Here is an 18,947-nt window from a genome sequence, read left to right as displayed (position 1 = left end):
TACTGCATCTTCCATCACTGTGGCAGTTCTGTTTGTCTCTTTCTTCTCGACTGTTTCTATTTACCTTTGTTTGTATTTATCACTTTCCCAATTTGTCTATAAGCTTTTGAGTCCACCACTGTGTTCTTTTTTTTCTTCATATGTCCAGCAAAGTACTGTGTACACAACAACTGGTAAAGATGGTGGTTGAATGAAGTGCTGCAGGTTGTTGGTTGGTTTTCCTTAGTTCCTAGGTTATGGTGTTAGTCTTGAGAGATTGCCCTGCATGCTTTTGCATTTGCAAATGTAGAACCCAGTGTATAGCTACTAATTCATTACCCAAGCTCTTCTCATCACCTTTGCTAAGCATTCATCCTTAGCTGACTAACACTACCCAAACTCCATACTTGCACTACGTTTTACCAAGCCAGGGTAAATTTTGATCTGATCTCATCTCACCATTGTCTTTTTACATTACATTCTTACTAACTGTATTAAGTAACCCAGAAACAAAGAAGTAATTTTTTTAGGTTTCTGATTTTCCCAGGATTGGCTTTATTTCTGTCACACAGGTCACTAGAGACCTGGCCATAAATGTTTCCCAGGTCATGCCTCAGTGTATTCGCATGTGCTGACCCTTCTCCCTCAGCTGCTCTCTTTCCTCTCCATCTGGATGATGCTGGGCTCTTTCAGAACTCGCCAGCAGCGGCAATTTTCCTGGAAGGCTTCTCCTTTTAAGAGATCTGAATTAAATGTCCTACCTCTGTGTTCTCTTTTTTGTTTCATGTGTACAACATAATGATTTGATATTTTTATATACTGCGAAATGACCACCACAATAAGTCTAGTTATATACATAGTTACAAATATTGTTTCTTATGATGAGAACTTTGAAGGTGTACTCTGAGCACCTTGCAGATATACCACAGGGCATTACCTATAGTCACCCTACTGTACATCTTCATGACTTATTTATTTTATAACTGGACATGTGTACCTTCAGGCCACCTTCACCTATTATGACCCCCACCACAGCCCCACCTCTGGCAACCACCAGCCTGTTCTCTGAGTTTGTTTTTTGTTTCATTTTATTTTGTTTTTCGTATGTAAGTAAGACCATACAGTATTTGTCTTTCTCTGACTTATTTATTCACTTAGCATAATGCCCTCAAGGTCCATTCATGTTGTCAAAATGGCAAGATTTCCTTCTTTTCTATGGCTGAATGGTATTTCCTTCCTCTGGGTTCTTACAGCACATCCGTTTAAACCTTTCTCAGCATACTTAAGACACTGGGTAATTGTAGATTTACTTCTCTATTATCCTGTGTGAAGATAAGGACCCGTCTCATCTGACTTTGTATTTCAGCATCTAGCATGGTGCTGGCAGCCCAGTAATGTTTAGATGACTGGTCAGTGAGTCAGTGAATTAATGACTGAAAGAATGGAATGCCCCTTCTCATTTGTTTTCTTCACTCTGCTCTCTCTTCGTGGCTTCCCTCATTTACTTTTGTTTCCGCTCTTCTTCCGCTGTGACTATGTTTTTGCAAGGTTGTAGAAAGAATAAAATCTTTGTGACCTTTAATTAGAGTGTTCTTAGATCTACAGTTGTTGGAAAATGGATTTTGAACCTTAGCAAACAAACTGAAAATGTTTAAATATTTGTGGGTAGGTGTGGCAGTGAAAGAGAGATTTTATTGGTATTTGTTATGAGGGTGGGTACGTCAGTAAGGTTTTGCTCAAGAATTAGGGATCTAGACAGAGCTGCCCTATTCTAAGGGCAACAAAAGTCTGTCTGTCACACTAGATGTTAGGTAACTGATCTTTTTCAAGTCTGGAGGTCTCCTGAGATGCCTTTCATAGAAGCCAAAGATAAAAACACTTTAAAAACTTCAAGTTTTGTTCTAGCCAGTTTGGCGCAGTGGATAGAGCATCGGTCTGTGAACCAAAGGGTCCCGGGTTTGATTCTGGTCAAGGGCATGTACCTTAGCTGCAAGCTCCTCCCCGGCCAGGGCCCTGGTCCGGGTTCATGCAGGAGGCAACCAATTGATGTGTTTATCTCACGTTGATGTTTCTCTCTGTCTTTCCCTCTCTCTTCTACTCTCCCTAAAAATCAATGGAAAAGTGTTCTCGGATAAGGATTAACAACAATAACAATACACACACACACACACACACACACACACACACACACATACACACAAAACTTCAAGCTTTGTTTATCCCAGATACTCTTTGTATCGAAATCAGGGAATAATAAAGTCCCTAATACACTGGCCAGCAGTAGAAGGTACTAATGAATGTTAGTCTCTAATTCTCATCCTTCTTCCTAAAGTTCCCAACGACAATGACCTAAGTTTCCTTGAAATTTCTCTTAGGATCTGATAAGGAACAGGCCCAAATGGTGTATGCCAGCTACTAAACATGTAGACCTTCCCTTCAGAGACCAGTAACTTAATTTTCCTCTCTGGCACTTACATTTTCTTTGAGAGTGACATGCTCTTGACTGCAGTCCAGCTATTGATAATAGAGAATGTTCTGTATGAACTGAGGGCCTTCACACTCAATTCACATACAGCCAGGGGCCACCCCATAGGCCCAGAGTCCTCATCAAAGATTTCTTTCCTAGGAACGTTGGGAAGTACTCTGTCTCTAGTTTGCTTTGCTTGAGAGGGGTAGGGAATACCTCAGTAGGTCTTTTGAGCAGTATTATAGCAGACCAGCATGAACAGGAGCTGAATCTAGTGCCAGAAACTGGTTTATCAGTCTTAAGATTCTTAGCAGAAATTCTCCAGTTCCAATCTGAATCCAGTTAAAGTGGCAATAATTAATCTTTGTACCCTAGTGACACTGTTTACTATAATATCAAATAGATGTTAATGTATGAAAAAGTTTTGAAAACAAAATATAAAGATAATGGAAAAAATAACTGTAATGCTTAATTTCCTTATTTGAAAAGTACCCTTTAAAGCTTTGGAATCAGCTACATGAAATACAATTCAACTGAATTTCACTATATCCTGTAGGTTAGACTTCCCTGTTGCTTGCACACAACTTCTGTTAACTGTAACAATAGAAGTTACTTATGGAACCGCTTATAACTCTAAGCATTGTAGAGGGAAGTAGAATTAAGGCCGAATGTACCATGCCTGTTTTTCAGAATTCTTCAGTGTTTAAATGTACCATGCCTGTTTTTCAGAATTCTTCTTGCCTAAGGAAATGAAAGAGGAATTGTTTTGCTTCCACATCTTTCAAAGCTTGTGAGAAATGAGGCTACATTTACTGGTTCAGTTTCCTGAGATCTTTGCAGTCAAACGTCCTTGAACCCAGGACCCTTGGAGATTCTCCTAACTGCACATTGTTAATAGTGGTTTGTTTTGAGTTTCCAAAAAACCCCACTTTAATCATTGTTTTCTTTATCTTTTCAGGAGCTTCTAAAGGCCTTTGATGATGAAATCAATGCTTTTTTGGACAATATGTTTGGACCTCGAGGTGAGTGAGTTACCTGAGAACTTAATGTGGAAGGAACACAGTATTTTGTTATAGAAGAGAATTATGTCACTTCCAGTGTCTTGAAAATAGTATGGTACCTAAGGTTTAGAGACTTAACCTCTCTCACCTTTGACATCCTTCTCCCAGAACATCCAAAGGCCCCGTTTCTCCTGGGATTAAAGTTCTGGGAGCAGGAAGCAGAACTAGAGTGCAGTGCAATGTTTTCCTTTGGCGTCTCTCTGGCTACCAAAGTAGGTAGTAGCTTTCCTTCTAAATGTATGCTGCTTCTCTCCTGGCTGTACTGTCCATTCACATCCTACCTTCCTCACATGCAGTCATCTATAGTCTTTCTGCCCTTGCTCTCTGAGCGTTCTCTGCCCAGGCCCCTTAGGTTGAGCTTCTAAACGCTCAGTCATTCCTCCATCACCAATCTCTATGACTACTGCAACGTGCCAGTTGATGTATACTTAGTGACTCTTTCCTCTCAACTCAGCACTGAGTGGTTTTAAGTTATCCTAACTAGTCTCCCCCTTCCAATCACTTATTAACTATCAGCTGGAATAATACTTTAAAAGCTTAAGTCCTAGTATATGGTGCTCTAGCTTAACACCCAGGGCCCTTTCAGGTAAAAACCAACTTTCTTATATGGACTGCCCACCTTTGTACATCTAGCCCCAGCTCTCTCCAACACTCAGTGCCACTTCCCCACTCACTTTGACCTCTGATGTCTTTTACTTTCTCAAATATAGAAAATTCTTTCATACGCTGTTCCTTGAACCTAGAATTCCTCCTCATTCATCCTCTAATATAGCGAGCTCCTTCTCATACTTCGGGTATCAGCTTAAATGTTACCTTTTCCTCTAACAAAGATGTCAGGGAATTTGCCCCTCTAAAGTAGACCTCTTGTTATACTCTATGTCAGTCTCTGTTTATTTCCTTCATAAACAACCTTATTGTTATTAATAGCTCTTTCTCCCATGAGGACAAGAACTGTGACCGTTCTCTCCAGTGCTTATTACAGCTCCAAGAACATAGTAGGCACTATATATTTTGCAAATAAATGAATAAATTCTGAACAACATGTTTTGTTTCACGTGAGCCTTGCTGTATCACAAAGCTGTGAAAAATCTGCAAATTATTTCCTCAGCACTGTTGGTGGGGGGAGAGGAGATAAAGAGATTTTCTGTTTCTCAAAATCTTTCAACAGAATCACTTGGAGATTATTTAGACCACTCTCCAGTTTCTGTTCTACGTTTTAATTAAATGATACCCTGTGATTGAATAGAACATTAAAAAATACTTTCCCATAGTCCTTAGTTCTGTTTTGCTTTTTCCTTTTCATCCTTGTGGTGACCCCGTGGGACAGGCAGGGTGGGACACCGTGTCTGCAACCTACTCAGTTAATATGTCTCTGCTCCCAGCTGTAGTGGGTCGTATGAAGGGCATGATTCCTAACTTACACATGCAGGCTTCTTGGTGACAGTGGCTTTCTACTAGTAGACACTCCCACTGGAGAGTTAAATAACAGTCTCTCTGAGCCAACTTCACACTGAACTTTGCCATTGGTAAGGTCATGGTGATCAGGAATTATGTGGCTGTGGGATCAATTAAGGATAGTATTACAGTTTACTCAGCTGTGGTCATTTTTATGGAAGTTTCCTTTGTAGCAAAGAGACTGTAAGATTGGCATTTGACAACTGGATCAGTTCACCCCCACCATGACATCTAGACCATCATGAATTCTTGTCCCCGTCCTAAAGGTGGCACAAATTTATGTTTGCTGGAAGCCACCTGGTAAGCTTCTAGGTATCCCCAGGTCTTCTCTCATTTTACCTACACCATATTAGTACCATCAGAGGATGTTGTCCTGGGCAAATACCTGACACAGATGAAGAGCTGGCACCTCTCAAGTCCCAAAGATAGTAATATTCCAACAGGTATTTGCTCCCGTATTTTAGTTAGATCAGTTATGTTCCTCTGTCACAATTTTGGCAAATATTTCTAGGACTATGACATAAGGAAACAAAAACTTCAGGTGCTGTATTAGGTTTGCAATATGTGCTTGACTCAGTGTGCCAATTAGTATACATTTAATTACATATTAGTATATTTTCTCTCAGCACTACATGGATGTAAGTTATAAATGAGACAGAATTGAAATATAAGATCTAGTCTCTGTCTCATGGAGCATATACTGTAGCTGAGAAGGTAAAAGTAGCACATCTGAAACCATTGGAGAGCCATCAAGTAAACCATGGGTATTCGTTTTCTACGGCTGCAGTAACAGTGCCGCAGGCTGCATGGCTTACCACACAGCAGTTTATTCTCTCACAGTCTGGATGCTACAAGTTTCAAGTAAAGGTGTTGGCACGGCTGTGTTCCCTCCGGAGTTCTAGGGAAGAATCTGTTCCGCCTCTCTCCTAACTTCTGGGTGTTGCCAGCAATACTTGGCCTTCCATGGCTTGTAGCTGCATCGCTCCAATTTCTGCTCCACCTTCAGAGTGTCCCTGAATAAAAACCTCCTCTTTTAAAGACACCAGTCACCTGGTCAGGGGCCACCCTAATCCACTGTGGCCTCGTCTTAACTTGATTACATCTGCAAAGACCTAATTTCCAAATAAGCTCACAATCACAGATACGAGGAGTTAGGACTTGAGCATATCTTTTTAGGGACTACAATTCAACCATAGTAGGAGGGAGGGTAGCAGTTTAGTGCAAGTTATTTAATTTTTTACCCTCTGTAGCTCAATTATTCTCAGGTGTAAACTGGGGGTAACAGTATCACCTTGTGTCTGTTATCCTGATTACGATGATGGCATAACCAGTGTGTGCGTGTGTCCAAACTCATCAAATTGTACATATTAAATATTTATAGGATTCTGTATCTCAGTTATATCTCAATAAAGTTACTACAAATAGTATCACCTATATAATAAGATGTATTGAGAGTTAAGTTAATGCATGTAAAAGGCTTTAGAACAGTGTGTGCCACAGAATTAGTGCTCAGTACATGTTAGTTATAATAGTATTATAGCCATAATAACATAAGTTATGAAGTGGTGATTATTTGATGCTGATGAGGAGCTGTGGTTATGAAAGAGCAGTAGGAAGTGGCTTCCTTCAGAAGGCAGGGCCTTAGATGTGGAGATACACATTAGGAAGTGGCACATAGCACAGCCTTGTATGACCGATAATTACGAGCTAGTCTGGGAAAGGTAATCACTGTTAGTCACCTGAACGCTCCTTTCTTACCTTTTTATCCTTGTCACAAAAGGGGAAAGTTTGCAGGATAAGTGATGGACAGAGCTTGAAAAGACACTTTCCTTAGAAGTGGCACTCTGGAGGGTGGTGGTTTAAAGAGAGGCTGGTGGACAGGGTGGGGTTAAGCAGAAAGAGAGACTGAGGCTGAGGGAACCACAGAGATCAAGAAAAGAGCATTGTCTCTGGAGAAACCAGCTCCTTACAACTCTTTACAGCAGGCCATTTTTATAATCCTAGGCTAAATAATTTTCTTTATTTAAACAACAAAAAAGAACAATATAAAGAACAAAAATCATTTATATGTCCATAATTATTTTCAGGTGTTACTCATTATATTATAGATCTATTATGTGTGTTTTATTTTATTTTTTTTAATCCTTACCAGAGAATATGTTTTTATGGATTTTAGAGAGAGAAGATGGGAGAAGGAGAGAGAGAGAAACCTTGATGTGAAACTGAAACATCAATCAGTTGCCTCGCCTACAAGCCCTGACCTGGAATCAAACCTGAAACATTTTGGTGTATGGGAAGATGCTCCAAACAATTCAGCTACACTGGCCAGGGCTATTATGTATGTTTTATTCAGGTTTTTAAATTTTCACTCTCCAGAGTAAGGGACACTTGATGTACCTAGGTTCTTGCCTCCTGGCTGTTTGTACTCCTAGTCCCTCGTCAAGCTTTGGGTGCTTGGCTTTATTTTTTGCTCTCAGTTCTGAATCATCAGCTTCAAGGCTTTGCCTTCATTAACTCAGCTCTCATGCTTGTCATTCTGAAATCTCATTGCTCTCTTTGGATCAGCTGAACTTAAACCACTCTTGGTTTGCTGCACAGTGATCCTAGGCAAGTTCTGGCCAGCGTGGGTTTTAGGAAATAGTGTCAATAAACTTTCTCTCCTGTCTCCTCCAGGCTTCTCCCTAGGAGGCAGCAGCAAGGTATGGCGGGCTGGGCATCAGGTGTGAATTCAAATTCTGACTCTGTTGCTGACTATTGTATGGCCTTTGGCAAGTTCCTAAAGCTTTCTGAGCTGGTTTTTTTTTTACTCATAAAGTGGCATATTTACTGAGTTAGAGTAAATAAACGTAGTAATTATTTCAAAGTAGACATTCAAGAACTATTACTTCCCACCTTTGTTAATTTTTCTGTCATTCAGTTCCTTAATGCTGCGTCACAGTGTCCCCTGTTGTATTTGGTATGTACCACCGAAATATATGTGCCAATCTATATATCATAATAATAAAAGGCAAAGAGGCGTCATGACCGAAACGACCAAATGACCGGTCACCAGGAGGTGCATGGAGCACCTCAGCCCGGCGCCCTGCGGGGCGCCTCCTCACAGCGGCAAGAGGCGGGGCACCTCCTCGCATGATTTTGCATGCTGGGCCCCTAGCCTACACTAATAAAATAGTAAGATGCAAATTGACCGTACCTTCACGACGTCCACCAGCCAATCAGGAGCGAGTATGCAAATTAACCCAACAAAGATGATGGGTTAATTTGCATACGCAGGCACCAAGTGGCCAGGGGTGGGGCGGGATGCTTGCATCATTACCATGGTGATGACGCAGGCATTCCTCACCGCCCCAGCCACTCCGGGCCTCTGGGCAGCGTGGGAAGGTGGAAAGGCAGCTCCGGCCAGAGCAAAGGTGGTGCCAGCAGCCAGGGGAAGGAAGGCCCATTCTTGCACGAATCTTCGTGCATCGGGCCGCTAGTATTGTATAAAAGGCTAAGTGTCCATCCATCCGAACAGTAGATATGACACACACTGACCACCAGGGGGCAGGCACTCAACACAGGAGCTGCCATGATGCGCACTGGCCATTTAAAAATAAACAGCACCCCAGACCTGGCACCAGCAAACCAACACTCAGCTTTCCCCAAGTGGGACACAGGTACTGCCACCACCCTGGAGCAACACCCCACCAAATTGTAGCCAACACTGCCAAGACCCCATGGTGCAAATCGTGACCCACAGCCCAGCCTGGAAACGGTCACTGTGGGCACCGGGTAATGACGTCACGTAGCAATGCCCAGCTTTCTCTCCCTAGCGAGTAGCCTCCTTGCAGTTTCTTCAGCCCAGGAACATGACTTGCTTTATAGCCAGGTACAAACATTTTACAGTTTAACCAAATGTTTGTGAAGTATTTTTCCATGCCTCATCTCATTGGATCCTCACAGAAGTCCTGGAGTAGATAGACAGGAGACTCAGTAGAATCCTATTTTCTTTTCATTAGCAAGCTGCAAATAGTGATATTAAAATATTTCTTCTAATTAATTTCCGTTCAATGTGCACGAATCCATCTACCAGGACACTAGTACTTTATTACTGAGCAGTGTTACTCTGCAGGATTCTCACTGTCTGTGTTTCTTTTCAGATACTCGAGTCAGAGGATGGTTTATGTTGGACTCTTACCTCCCTACCTTTTCTCTTACTGTCATGTATCTGCTTTCAATATGGCTGGGTAACAAATGCATGAAGAACAGGCCTGCTCTCTCCCTGAGGAGCATCCTCACCTTGTACAACCTCGGCATCACACTTCTCTCCATGTACATGCTGGCGGAGGTAAGTGCCAGGGCAGCTAACCTGCCTCTGTCCCATCACTTATCCTGTCACTGGGAGGCATTTAAGGGCAAGCACACCCAGCATCCCAGAGCTGCCCAGGTGCTCGGGCTGCTCTTTCAGGTCCCAGGTACCTGTTCAGCACCTGATAGTGCTCCTACCAAAAGCCCCTAAGTCTTGTTTCTGACTTGAACTTTTCTTATCCAAATTTAGGCCTATTTCTCTAGTCCTTAGTCTTTCATTGTAATTTAAACTCACAATTTAGATCTGAACGGGTGTTTAAAGATCATATGTAATAATTTTCTCTTTTTATGGATTATGATATTGTGGCTTAGAAAAGTTACATGATTTGCCTGAGAATAGACAGCTATTGAGTAACAGAGCATTTTTAAAATTAAATACCAAATGCAGTTAGTTTGACTGAAATACAAGTACATTGTCCCCTAAAGAATACTTCCCACATCTTTGGGCTGCTGACCCTGGGATAGCTGTTTCTCAGAACTGACTTCTGGAGGCCTGAGTGGGCATCTCGGCTCACTCTAGCTGCCCTCATTACAGCATGTGCTCCCCATGCCTTTGTGAAGTGCCAAACCCAGGTATTTTACCAAAAAAAACAAAACAAAAACATAATTGTCCTGCCTATACAACCTAAGACCTGACAAACAGAGGAAGGGGGAGGGGAAGAGACAGGAGGAGAGACAGAGGTAAACATAAAATATTTTTTAAGGAAAAGTTAGGATAAAATCATTCATATAAATTATAAATGGCTGCTTATGGCACAAGTATAGCTGCCTTCCTTGTATCCTTGAACTAAAAAATAATAATAATAATAAATCCTTGCTAAAGAAACAGGTTGTCTCACCTATGAAGTTTAATATGTACATTAGTCTGAAATTCACCATTCTAATAATGGTAAACAACCGTTACCTAAAATGACTGTAATAAAACTCTGTGCCGCGCCAGCACAGCCAAGGGTTCGGGAAGCCTGAGGGGGGCCGGCAAAGGACGAAGAAAAGACAGACAAAGAGAATAAGCTGGGTCTAGGTGGATCTTCTGTGCCTGAGACCACAGAAAAGATCCAGACCGCACGCTGAGCCTTTATTTTATAGTCAGAGGTAAACAAGGTAATTTCTTATAAGTTTCACTTGTTTTGGCAGCACTTGCTGCACCTCCCATAGCCATTAGCTACCCAGGAAAGATCTAGGGAGCAGTCACAAGATCAAGCTCAATTATGCTAAGAGGGCTGTGCCCTCTAAGCTGGGACTTGTTTGTGGCTTTGCCAACAGGTCAGTCCGAGGCTTAACCCTATAGCCACTCCCTACAAAACTCTACTAATGGAGTTAGGGACGTCAGTCGGAGAGCAGGAGATGGGTGGGGTTTGGGATGAGGAAAGCCATGCTGACAGGTCTAAAATTACACACATAAGTGCTTACCGATTTACCTGACCCTGAAAGGGCAAGTTTTGTTTCAGGTCCTCTGCTAGGTGAGTTTTAGTTCACGGATGAGCTTGTGAGGTGGTAATTATCCCTGTACAACCAAGGGGAAGATGCTCTTCATTGGATTGTTGTCACAGGGAGCAGCTGTGTCAGAAGGCAGCTCCAACACCTGCTGGAGCTCCTGCGGTGGAGTCAGGAGATCCGAATTCCTGTCATCTGTCACTTCCTCTGTCATTCAGAGGAGGCACTCAGGCCTTCTGGACTTTAGGCAATTTATCTCTGATATGGAGATGTGGTACTTGTCCAAGAGTGCTCATGATTGAGAGGTTAGGGTTATCAGTTCTGTTCAGTGAGCACGTGGTGCAAAGTGTCCTAGCCGGGGGATAGAGACAGAGCGGCGGGTTCTGCACGCATGCTCGCAGATGAGTACAGCAGGAGTCAGTAAGTGTGAAAAGGCTTTGTACATTTTAAAGTGAATATCAGTCACCATCAACAGAAAGAAGAACAACCAAGTAAATGATTTCTTAGGGAGAACTTCTGCACAGAGCTAGTTTCCTGCTACGAATTTTATCCATTTTCTCTTCTCACACTTTGGTATCTCTTGGTTCAAAATCACTACTATCAGTTGCTGCTTCCTTATCTCCTCTGATTGTAACCTCTTTCAGGGTGGGCATACGGTCTTTTCTTTGATAAGTTTGGGATACATTTAATAGATACCAGTTGAATGATAAGTTGCATTAACCTTGCTGACTTGTTATGCCCAGACCAGATGTTTGCTTAGTCCAGGAAATTATTGCTAAAATTATTAATTCTTTCAACAAATGTGTATTGAGTTCCTTCCCTGTGTCAGATTCTATTCTAGATCCTAGAATAGAGCCTTTGCCTATTGCAGCGATTTTCAACTGGTGTGCTGAAAGAATTTTTAAAACATGCAGTACCACCCTAGCTGGCTTGGCTCAGTGGATAGAGTGTTGGCCTGTGGATCAAAGGGTCCCAGGTTCGATTCCGGTCAAGGGCACATGCTGGGTTGCATGCTAGGTCTCCAGTGGGGGGGGGGGGGGAGCGGGTCCAAGAGGCAGCCAATCAATGATTCTCATCATTGATGTTTCTCTCTCTCTTTCCCTTCCTCTCTGAAATCAATAAAAATATATTTTTAAAAAATGCAGTACCTGACTATTTAGTCAGGGGCATTGGCCTCTTTTCCCTTAGATCAGGGGTCCTCAAACTACGGCCCGCGGGCCACATGCGGCCCGCCGAGGACATTTATCCAGCCCACCGGGTGTTTTTGCCGCCGCTGCCTGTCCTGCTTAACAGCCGACTTAGCAGTGTGCATAGGAATTTGTTCATAGTATTTTTTTTAAACTATAGTCCGGCCCTCCAACGGTCTGAGGGACAGTGAACTGGCCCCTGTTTAAAAAGTTTGAGGACCCCTGCCTTAGATTATCAAATAAAAAAAAATTATAACAGCCAACACAATAGCCATCTGGTGTGAATGATTCAAAATTATACCTATTTTTTGTCAGATCAGCAAAAAATATCTATTTTTTTGGTGTGTTGCAGAATTTTAGTAATTAGTTTATGTGTGCCATGAGATGAGAAAGGTTGACAATCACTGCCCTAGTGCATTGAAGGGTGATGGCTGGTGGTGGGCAGGAATGCCTCTGTGAGGAGGTGATATTTGAGCTGAGACTGACTAATGAAAGTAAGCCAGGCATCTAAAGATCTGGGGAGAGTATGTTCATGCAGGAGGAACAGAAAGTGTCAAGTTCTTGAGGCGGTGACAAACTTGATATTCAAGGACCATACAAATAAACAATGTAGCAAGGACACAGGACACAGGACACAGGAGAGATTGATTCAAGATGAGGTGGGATGTGGCAGATCAAATAGGGCCATGTAAGGCATTTGACTTTTATTCTAAGTATAATGGAAAGCCACTGGAGGATTTTACTGAGGGGAACAATATGATCTCCCTTTTAAAATAGATTATTCTGGTTGCCACATGGAAAATGGACAAGAGAGTGAGTTGTGGGGCAAGAATAGAAGCAGAGTCCAGTTCGGATGCAATTGCAGTACAACAGTCAACAGATGCTAGTGGCTTGGATTAAGGTGGTGGAGATGGGGAGAAGCCAGTGGATTCTAGCCGTACTTTGGAGTAGCCCTCGCCTCCTGAAGGCTAAGCCTGTTTGACAGCCTGGTTTTCTTCAACTCCTAGGTTGGATGACTCCTGCACACCAGCCCAGCTAGGGGGTTAGGAAAGGTTCAGGGTGAGGCAGATAGAGCCTCCTGTAGCTTGGCTGCTTAATTCTGCTGTTAGCTCTTAAATTGTCAGGTAGTTCTACAGAGGTGGCACAGGGATGGGGGTGGCCTGGATAAATCTAATTGAAGCAGGAAATGTCGTGGGGTACAGAATATGGTCTGTCCTCTCCACTGCTATATTGTTAGGGTACAGTGAAGAGACTAGAGCCCCTTTCTACAGAACTGTAGCCTGTAGAGGATATTAATTAACCTTTCTGCACAGTGTTAAACAGTTTTCCTACTTGAAAAATGCACTAATACACAAAAATTCACCTATACTTTTAGGTATCCCAAGATCCCTTGTAACCTGTCACTTGGTTCCCACCAAGTGCATAAAACTCTAGGGACTGTGGAGGGTGATTTGTAATAAATAGATCCCATCAGGAAAATTCAATCTTTTTCCTTTCACTAGATCTGTTTATCCTGGTAATCTGTAATTATCATGATGTTAACTGAAAAGTGCTTTGGTTGGAGGGAAAGAGGTAAGTCAGGATAGTAGAGTAAAAACAAGGATTCTAAAATATGAACTAGAGGACCGGTGCACAGATTCGTGCACTGATGGGATCCCTCAGGTTGGCCTGTGGGGATCGGCCGAAACCAGCTCTCTGATATCCCCCAGGGGTCCCGGATTGCGAGAGGGCGGTTCTCAAGTGGCACACCCGGAATTGGGCTCCCTCCTCTCTGGTTCCAGGTGCGTCACCCAAGAACCATTGCTGCCAAGTCACCACAGCTCGGCAGCTCCTGTGTTGAGTGTCTGCCCCCTGGTGGTCATTGTGCATCATAGCTACCGGTCAGACGGTCAAACGATCAGACAGTCGCTTAGGTTTTTATATATATAGATGTTTTCAGTGCTCATCACTTTTTAATGTTCAGTTCATTAATATCCTGTCCCTCCTGCGCTGTGTATATAGTTTGACAGTTCTCTGCCTTTACACAGCAGCAGAGAGAAGGCTTTTGAATATAATACCTTATGCAAATCAAAGCCAAATGCCTTATATTTTAGAATTTTAACTTTCTTCAGTAATAGTGGAAAAAAGGGAGAAAACCTCTTTTGTAGAATTTTCCACAAAGAATAAAAAACCTTTTCTTGTGGAAAGAACACTAGATAAGGAATTAAAAGGCCTGAATTCCTACCATTGTTCTATTTTCTAGTTATGTAATTTTTGAAGAAATCATTTACTTATGTATTTACTGAGTATTTTTTATGTGGTAGGCATTGAACAGGGGACTGTAGATACAAAAATAAATGAAAAAAGCATAGATTTCATGGAGCTTTTTATTTTCAGCTAGGGGAATATAGACATTAATCAATTATAGTCACACAAATGCTTGATTATCATGTATCATCGATTAATGAAGAAGTGGCAAAAGAACCCTTCTGAGCCTTCGTTTTCATATCTGTAAAATGATACTAAATGCATACTTCATAAAATTATTGAGATGATAAATTAAGATAAATATTTATGTAAAAGCCAATATAGAGTATTATTAAAATTATGGTGTAGTTTCCTCACATTTATTTACATTTAATTCTACATTTCATTTGTGGAAATATATGACCAGGTAATTACACAAAATATTTTGTTACTCAAATGATAGCTAAATTCTGTTTCTTTTTAGATTTAATTTAAAAAGAAAAAATGTTAGAAGTAAATTACATTAACTTCTGTAAGGACTGTAACCTTTGGTATCAGTTCACAGCAAGAATTAAACCCTTTGACAATACGTGTTTAAGGATAGGATCTAAAGCAAAGTTAAGTTCTGGGAAGTTTTACTCAAACCTTAAGTAGATGCCAACTAGGAACATGAATGGGAAATTGTTTTTATCCAGATTCCTGTGTTGATTCCTCGCATTCCTTGTTTCTTTGGCAGCTTATTCTCTCCAGTTGGGAAGGAGGCTACAACCTGCAGTGTCAGGATCTCGCCAGTGCAGGGGAAGCCGATGTCCGGGTGAGTCATGAGGAGCAACTCGGCCACCTGTAACCTTTTCTTGCTGAAAAGAACAGAAGGCTCCCTCCTCATAGCTATGAGGATGGGGGCTGGGGTAGATGAGAAAGGAACTCCTGTTCTAATAGAAATGTTTGGTAGCAAAAATGCTTTTCAAACGGCCAACCGTGGGAGACAGACTGAACACATTGTGCTATGCCCGCGTAATGGACCTCTTCCAATGTGGAGTGAGAGGGGTGTCTGCGCTGTTACAGAACCTCCTCCAGGGCATGGCTACGTGAAGAGAAGCAGCCTAGGTAGCCTTGTTTACAGTGTAGTAATTTTTGTGCGAGAAATGACATGAATACATGTGTGTATAGCTCATGTTTTTTAAAGAAAACAATGGCAGAATAAACCAACAGTGAACAAAGTGGTTTCCTTTGGGTCAGGGAACAATGAAGAGGGGCCAGGATAGAAGCTGGACTTCTCTTAATGTGCACTGTATTACATTTGACTTTGGAACCATTAAGTGTTTTACATAATTATGAAACAAAATTAAATCTAAAAAAAAAAAAAAAGCAGGGTAGCTTCCCAAAAGAAACTTGGAAATAAAATAAAATAAATGAATATACCATATATTAAGTTGGTGACATAATCAGCCAAAGAAGAATTATTTCAAGTGACATTAAAATCCAGTGTTTTGACGGGGACTCACTAGTGAGATATATCTTATCAGTATTCAGTAATTTTTTATTGCTATTAATAAAAATATTGGTATTGCTTTTTTGAGACTGTTATAGGTACAGAGTAGGATAAAGTAATTATACAGTAATGTTAATATCATTACAACTAATATCTTATCTAATAAAAGAGTAATATGCAAATTGACCATCACTCCAACACACAAGATGGCTGCCCCCATGTGGACACAAGATGGCCACCATAAGATGGCCAGCAGGGGAGGGCAGTTGGGAGGGACCAGGTCTGCAAGGGAGGGCATTTGGGGGTGACCAGGCCAGCAGAGGAGGGGAGTTGGGGACAACTGGGGCTTCAGGGAAGGGCAGTTGGGGGGGACCCAGGCCTGCAGGGGAGAGCAGTTGGGGAGAACCAGGCCTGCAGGGGAGGGCAGTTAGGGTTGACCAGGCCTGCAGGGGAGGGCAGTTATGGGCAAACAGGCTGGCAGGGGAGTGGTTAGGCATCAATCAGGCTGTCAGGGAAGTGGTTAGGGGGTGATCAGGCTGGCAGGCAGAAGCGGTTAGGGGCAATCAGGAAGGCAGGCAGGCGAGTAGTTGGGAGCTAGCAGTCCTGGATTGTGAGAGGGTTGTCCCAGATTGGAGAGGGTGCAGGCTGGGCTGAGGGACACCCTCCCCCGCCCTGTGCACGGATTTCGTGCACTGGGCCTCTAGTTTAAACATAAAAGAAAGGAGAGATCAGTAAAAAATTTAAATAAAACACCATAATCAAATTGGAACTATCAGAACTAACTTGATTCTTTATAAAACAAACATGTTTTTAGCTTTCTGTAGAAAAGGCCTAGTTAGTCTGTGCAATACAATGAGCAGAGAATCCCCAGATTGTGTTCTGTAAGTACTATCCTTTTCCACCAGAAGGGATAGGTTCTTAGCGAGTTGGACAGCTTTTGGGTTGGGTGGGAAATGTGTATGGGCAGAATCCAGGAGCTCTCATGGCGGAGAGCCAGGGATTAGCCAAGGCTGCTAGTCGACAAAAGATCCAGGCGCCTCCTGGACAGGACTCCCACTGCCGAATGTGGCCAGTGTGAGTATCCAAAGGAACACCGACTGCAGTAGATTGAAACATATTAAATTTATTTTAGAAACCACGAGCTTAAAATGATACTAAAAAACCCTCATTGTTTTTTGAAGGTTGCAAAACACCAACTCATTGTAGAAAAAAAAATTAAAGGGAAAGAATCAAACGTTTTCTTGCCTTTCATGTGTTCATCTCCAAAGAGGAAGAGTTCTTCCTATAAGAAGAGCAAAGGCATGAGGAACACGAGAATTGAAATCATCAGTTTGGAACACTTCCTAAAGTCATGGATCTAGACAGCAGGGATGAGGAAACGATAAAACTGTTGGGTGAAAGTTGAATGGAAACTTCATAAGGATTGGATTATGCTGTTCACACCTGAACTCACTGTACAGAAGTACCTCCTTTTTGTGGACTTCAGAGGTGGCCAGCTGCTTCAGGATGAAGCTGAACATCTCTTTCCCAGCATCTGGCTGCCAGAGACTCATTGAAGTGGACAGTGAACGCAAACTCAGAAAGAAGCGTATGGCCACAGAAGTTGCTGCTGACACTCTGGATGAAGAATGGAGGGCTATGTGGTTTGAATTAGTGGTGGGAATGAAAAAAGAAGGTTTCCCCATTTAGCAGGTGTCTGTTGGCCATGTCTGCTGGCTACTGAGTAAGGGGCATTCCTGTTATACACCAAGAACTGGAGAGAGAGCACGCAGATCTGTTTGGGGTTGCCTTATGGATGCCAATCTGAGTTCTCAACTTGGTCATCATAAAACATGACCAAGAGAGATATTCCTGGAGAAAGGTTTATTCTGGTTGTTCTGATACCGCTGTGCCTCGTCTCCTGAGGCCCGAAAGAGCTAGCAGAATCGGCAGACGTTTCAGTCTCTCTGAGGGAGATGATGTCCGCCAATATGTTGTGAGAAAAAAGGTTAGAAATCTCAGACCAAAGCACCCGAGATTCAGTGTCCTGTTACTCCATGTGCCCTTCAGCATAAACGTCGGCTCTGAAGAAACAATGTACTAAGAAAAATAAGTAAGAGGCTGCAGAGTATGCTAAACTTCTGGCCAAGAGAGTGAAGGAGGCCAAAGAAAAACTCCAGGAACAGATTGCCAAGAGACATGGGCTGCCTTCTCTGAGAGCTTCTACCTCTAAGGCAGAGTCCAGTCAAAAATGGGATTTTCTAAGAGTAATAAATAAGAACAAACTTTAAAAAAAAGAGAGAAAAAGGAAATCGTGTCCCTCTTGATGTGATAGGAAGTTCACAGAACAACCTATGAAGGAATCTTGCCCCCAACTTAAACCTGAGTCCAATCAAACCTCTAAGTGCTAGTTACAGAAAATGTGGGGGATGGAAAAACAAATGAAATAACACCAGCAAAAAACAGTCATCCAAATCCACAATATTAGATTCTCTACAACAGCTGATCTAACTTTTTTAAGAATAAAAGACATGAAAGAAAAGGGGGGAGCAAGGAAAGGGAGAGTTATTGATTAGAAGAGACTTAAGAACCCATGGCAAACAAATGCAGGCTGGACCTTGTTTGGACCCTGATTTAAACAAATCCTATATAATAAAAGGGTAATATGCAAATTGACCCTAATGGCAGAATGACCAGAAAGACTGCTCAACCAGTCACTATGAGGCGCACTGACCACCTCTCGGTTCCCTCCCCCAGCCGTCAGGCTCCGATCGCCCGATGGTGAATGGGGAACCGGGATGGGTGGCGGCGGAGGGCAGGGCCAGCTGTGGGCAGCTGGGGAAGATGGCCCTGATTGCAGGCCAGGCCTAGGGACTGTACCTGCACACGAATTTCATGTGCCGGGCCTCTAGTTATTTATAAAGAGACATTTTTGAGATAGATTTGAACATGGACAAGGCTATTAGAAGATACTAAAGAAATACTAATTTTATTAGATAATATCACTGTGGTTATGTTAAAAAAAAAGCCTCAATATTAGTAGTTTTTATAGATAAAATAATACTTTGGATTTTCTTATATGCTACACTCACCACCCCCCCCCCCAAAAAAAAAAGTTGTGGGAAATAGAATTGATTCAACAAATTTGAAATCATATTGAAAATTTTTGAAATTCAGTGATAGATGCCACAAATTTTATTATACTTGTTCTCCTTGCACTTGTGAATGTTTAAAAATTTCCATAATAAAAAACATGGGTTATTAATTAGAGAGGTGGTGGAAGTCCTTTCAATTAAAATATGTACATTTTTAAAGCATCT

At 42.1% G+C, this 18,947-nt stretch overlaps 1 protein-coding gene and 1 pseudogene across 2 annotated transcripts in view; both read left to right on the top strand.

The window, feature by feature from the left end:
- Positions 1 to 18,947, top strand: part of ELOVL2 (ELOVL fatty acid elongase 2) — a 68,005-nt gene that overhangs the window by 40,759 nt on the left and 8,299 nt on the right. Inside the window, exons 2-4 of the mRNA XM_079777670.1 lie at positions 3,405 to 3,468; positions 9,102 to 9,289; positions 14,893 to 14,970. Coding sequence (XP_079633796.1) covers positions 3,405 to 3,468; positions 9,102 to 9,289; positions 14,893 to 14,970 — 330 coding nt within the window. The remainder of the gene's footprint in view (positions 1 to 3,404; positions 3,469 to 9,101; positions 9,290 to 14,892; positions 14,971 to 18,947) is intronic.
- Positions 17,155 to 17,918, top strand: LOC307102685 (small ribosomal subunit protein eS6-like; annotated as a pseudogene). The gene has a single exon. The product of its transcript is annotated as a small ribosomal subunit protein eS6-like (transcript).

This window comes from Cnephaeus nilssonii (genome assembly GCF_951640355.1).
Source record: "Cnephaeus nilssonii genome assembly, chromosome: 7".
Classification (NCBI taxonomy): domain Eukaryota; kingdom Metazoa; phylum Chordata; class Mammalia; order Chiroptera; family Vespertilionidae; genus Cnephaeus; species Cnephaeus nilssonii.
Note: the sequence above shows the minus strand (reverse complement) of the source record. Positions and strands in the feature narration are given on the sequence as shown.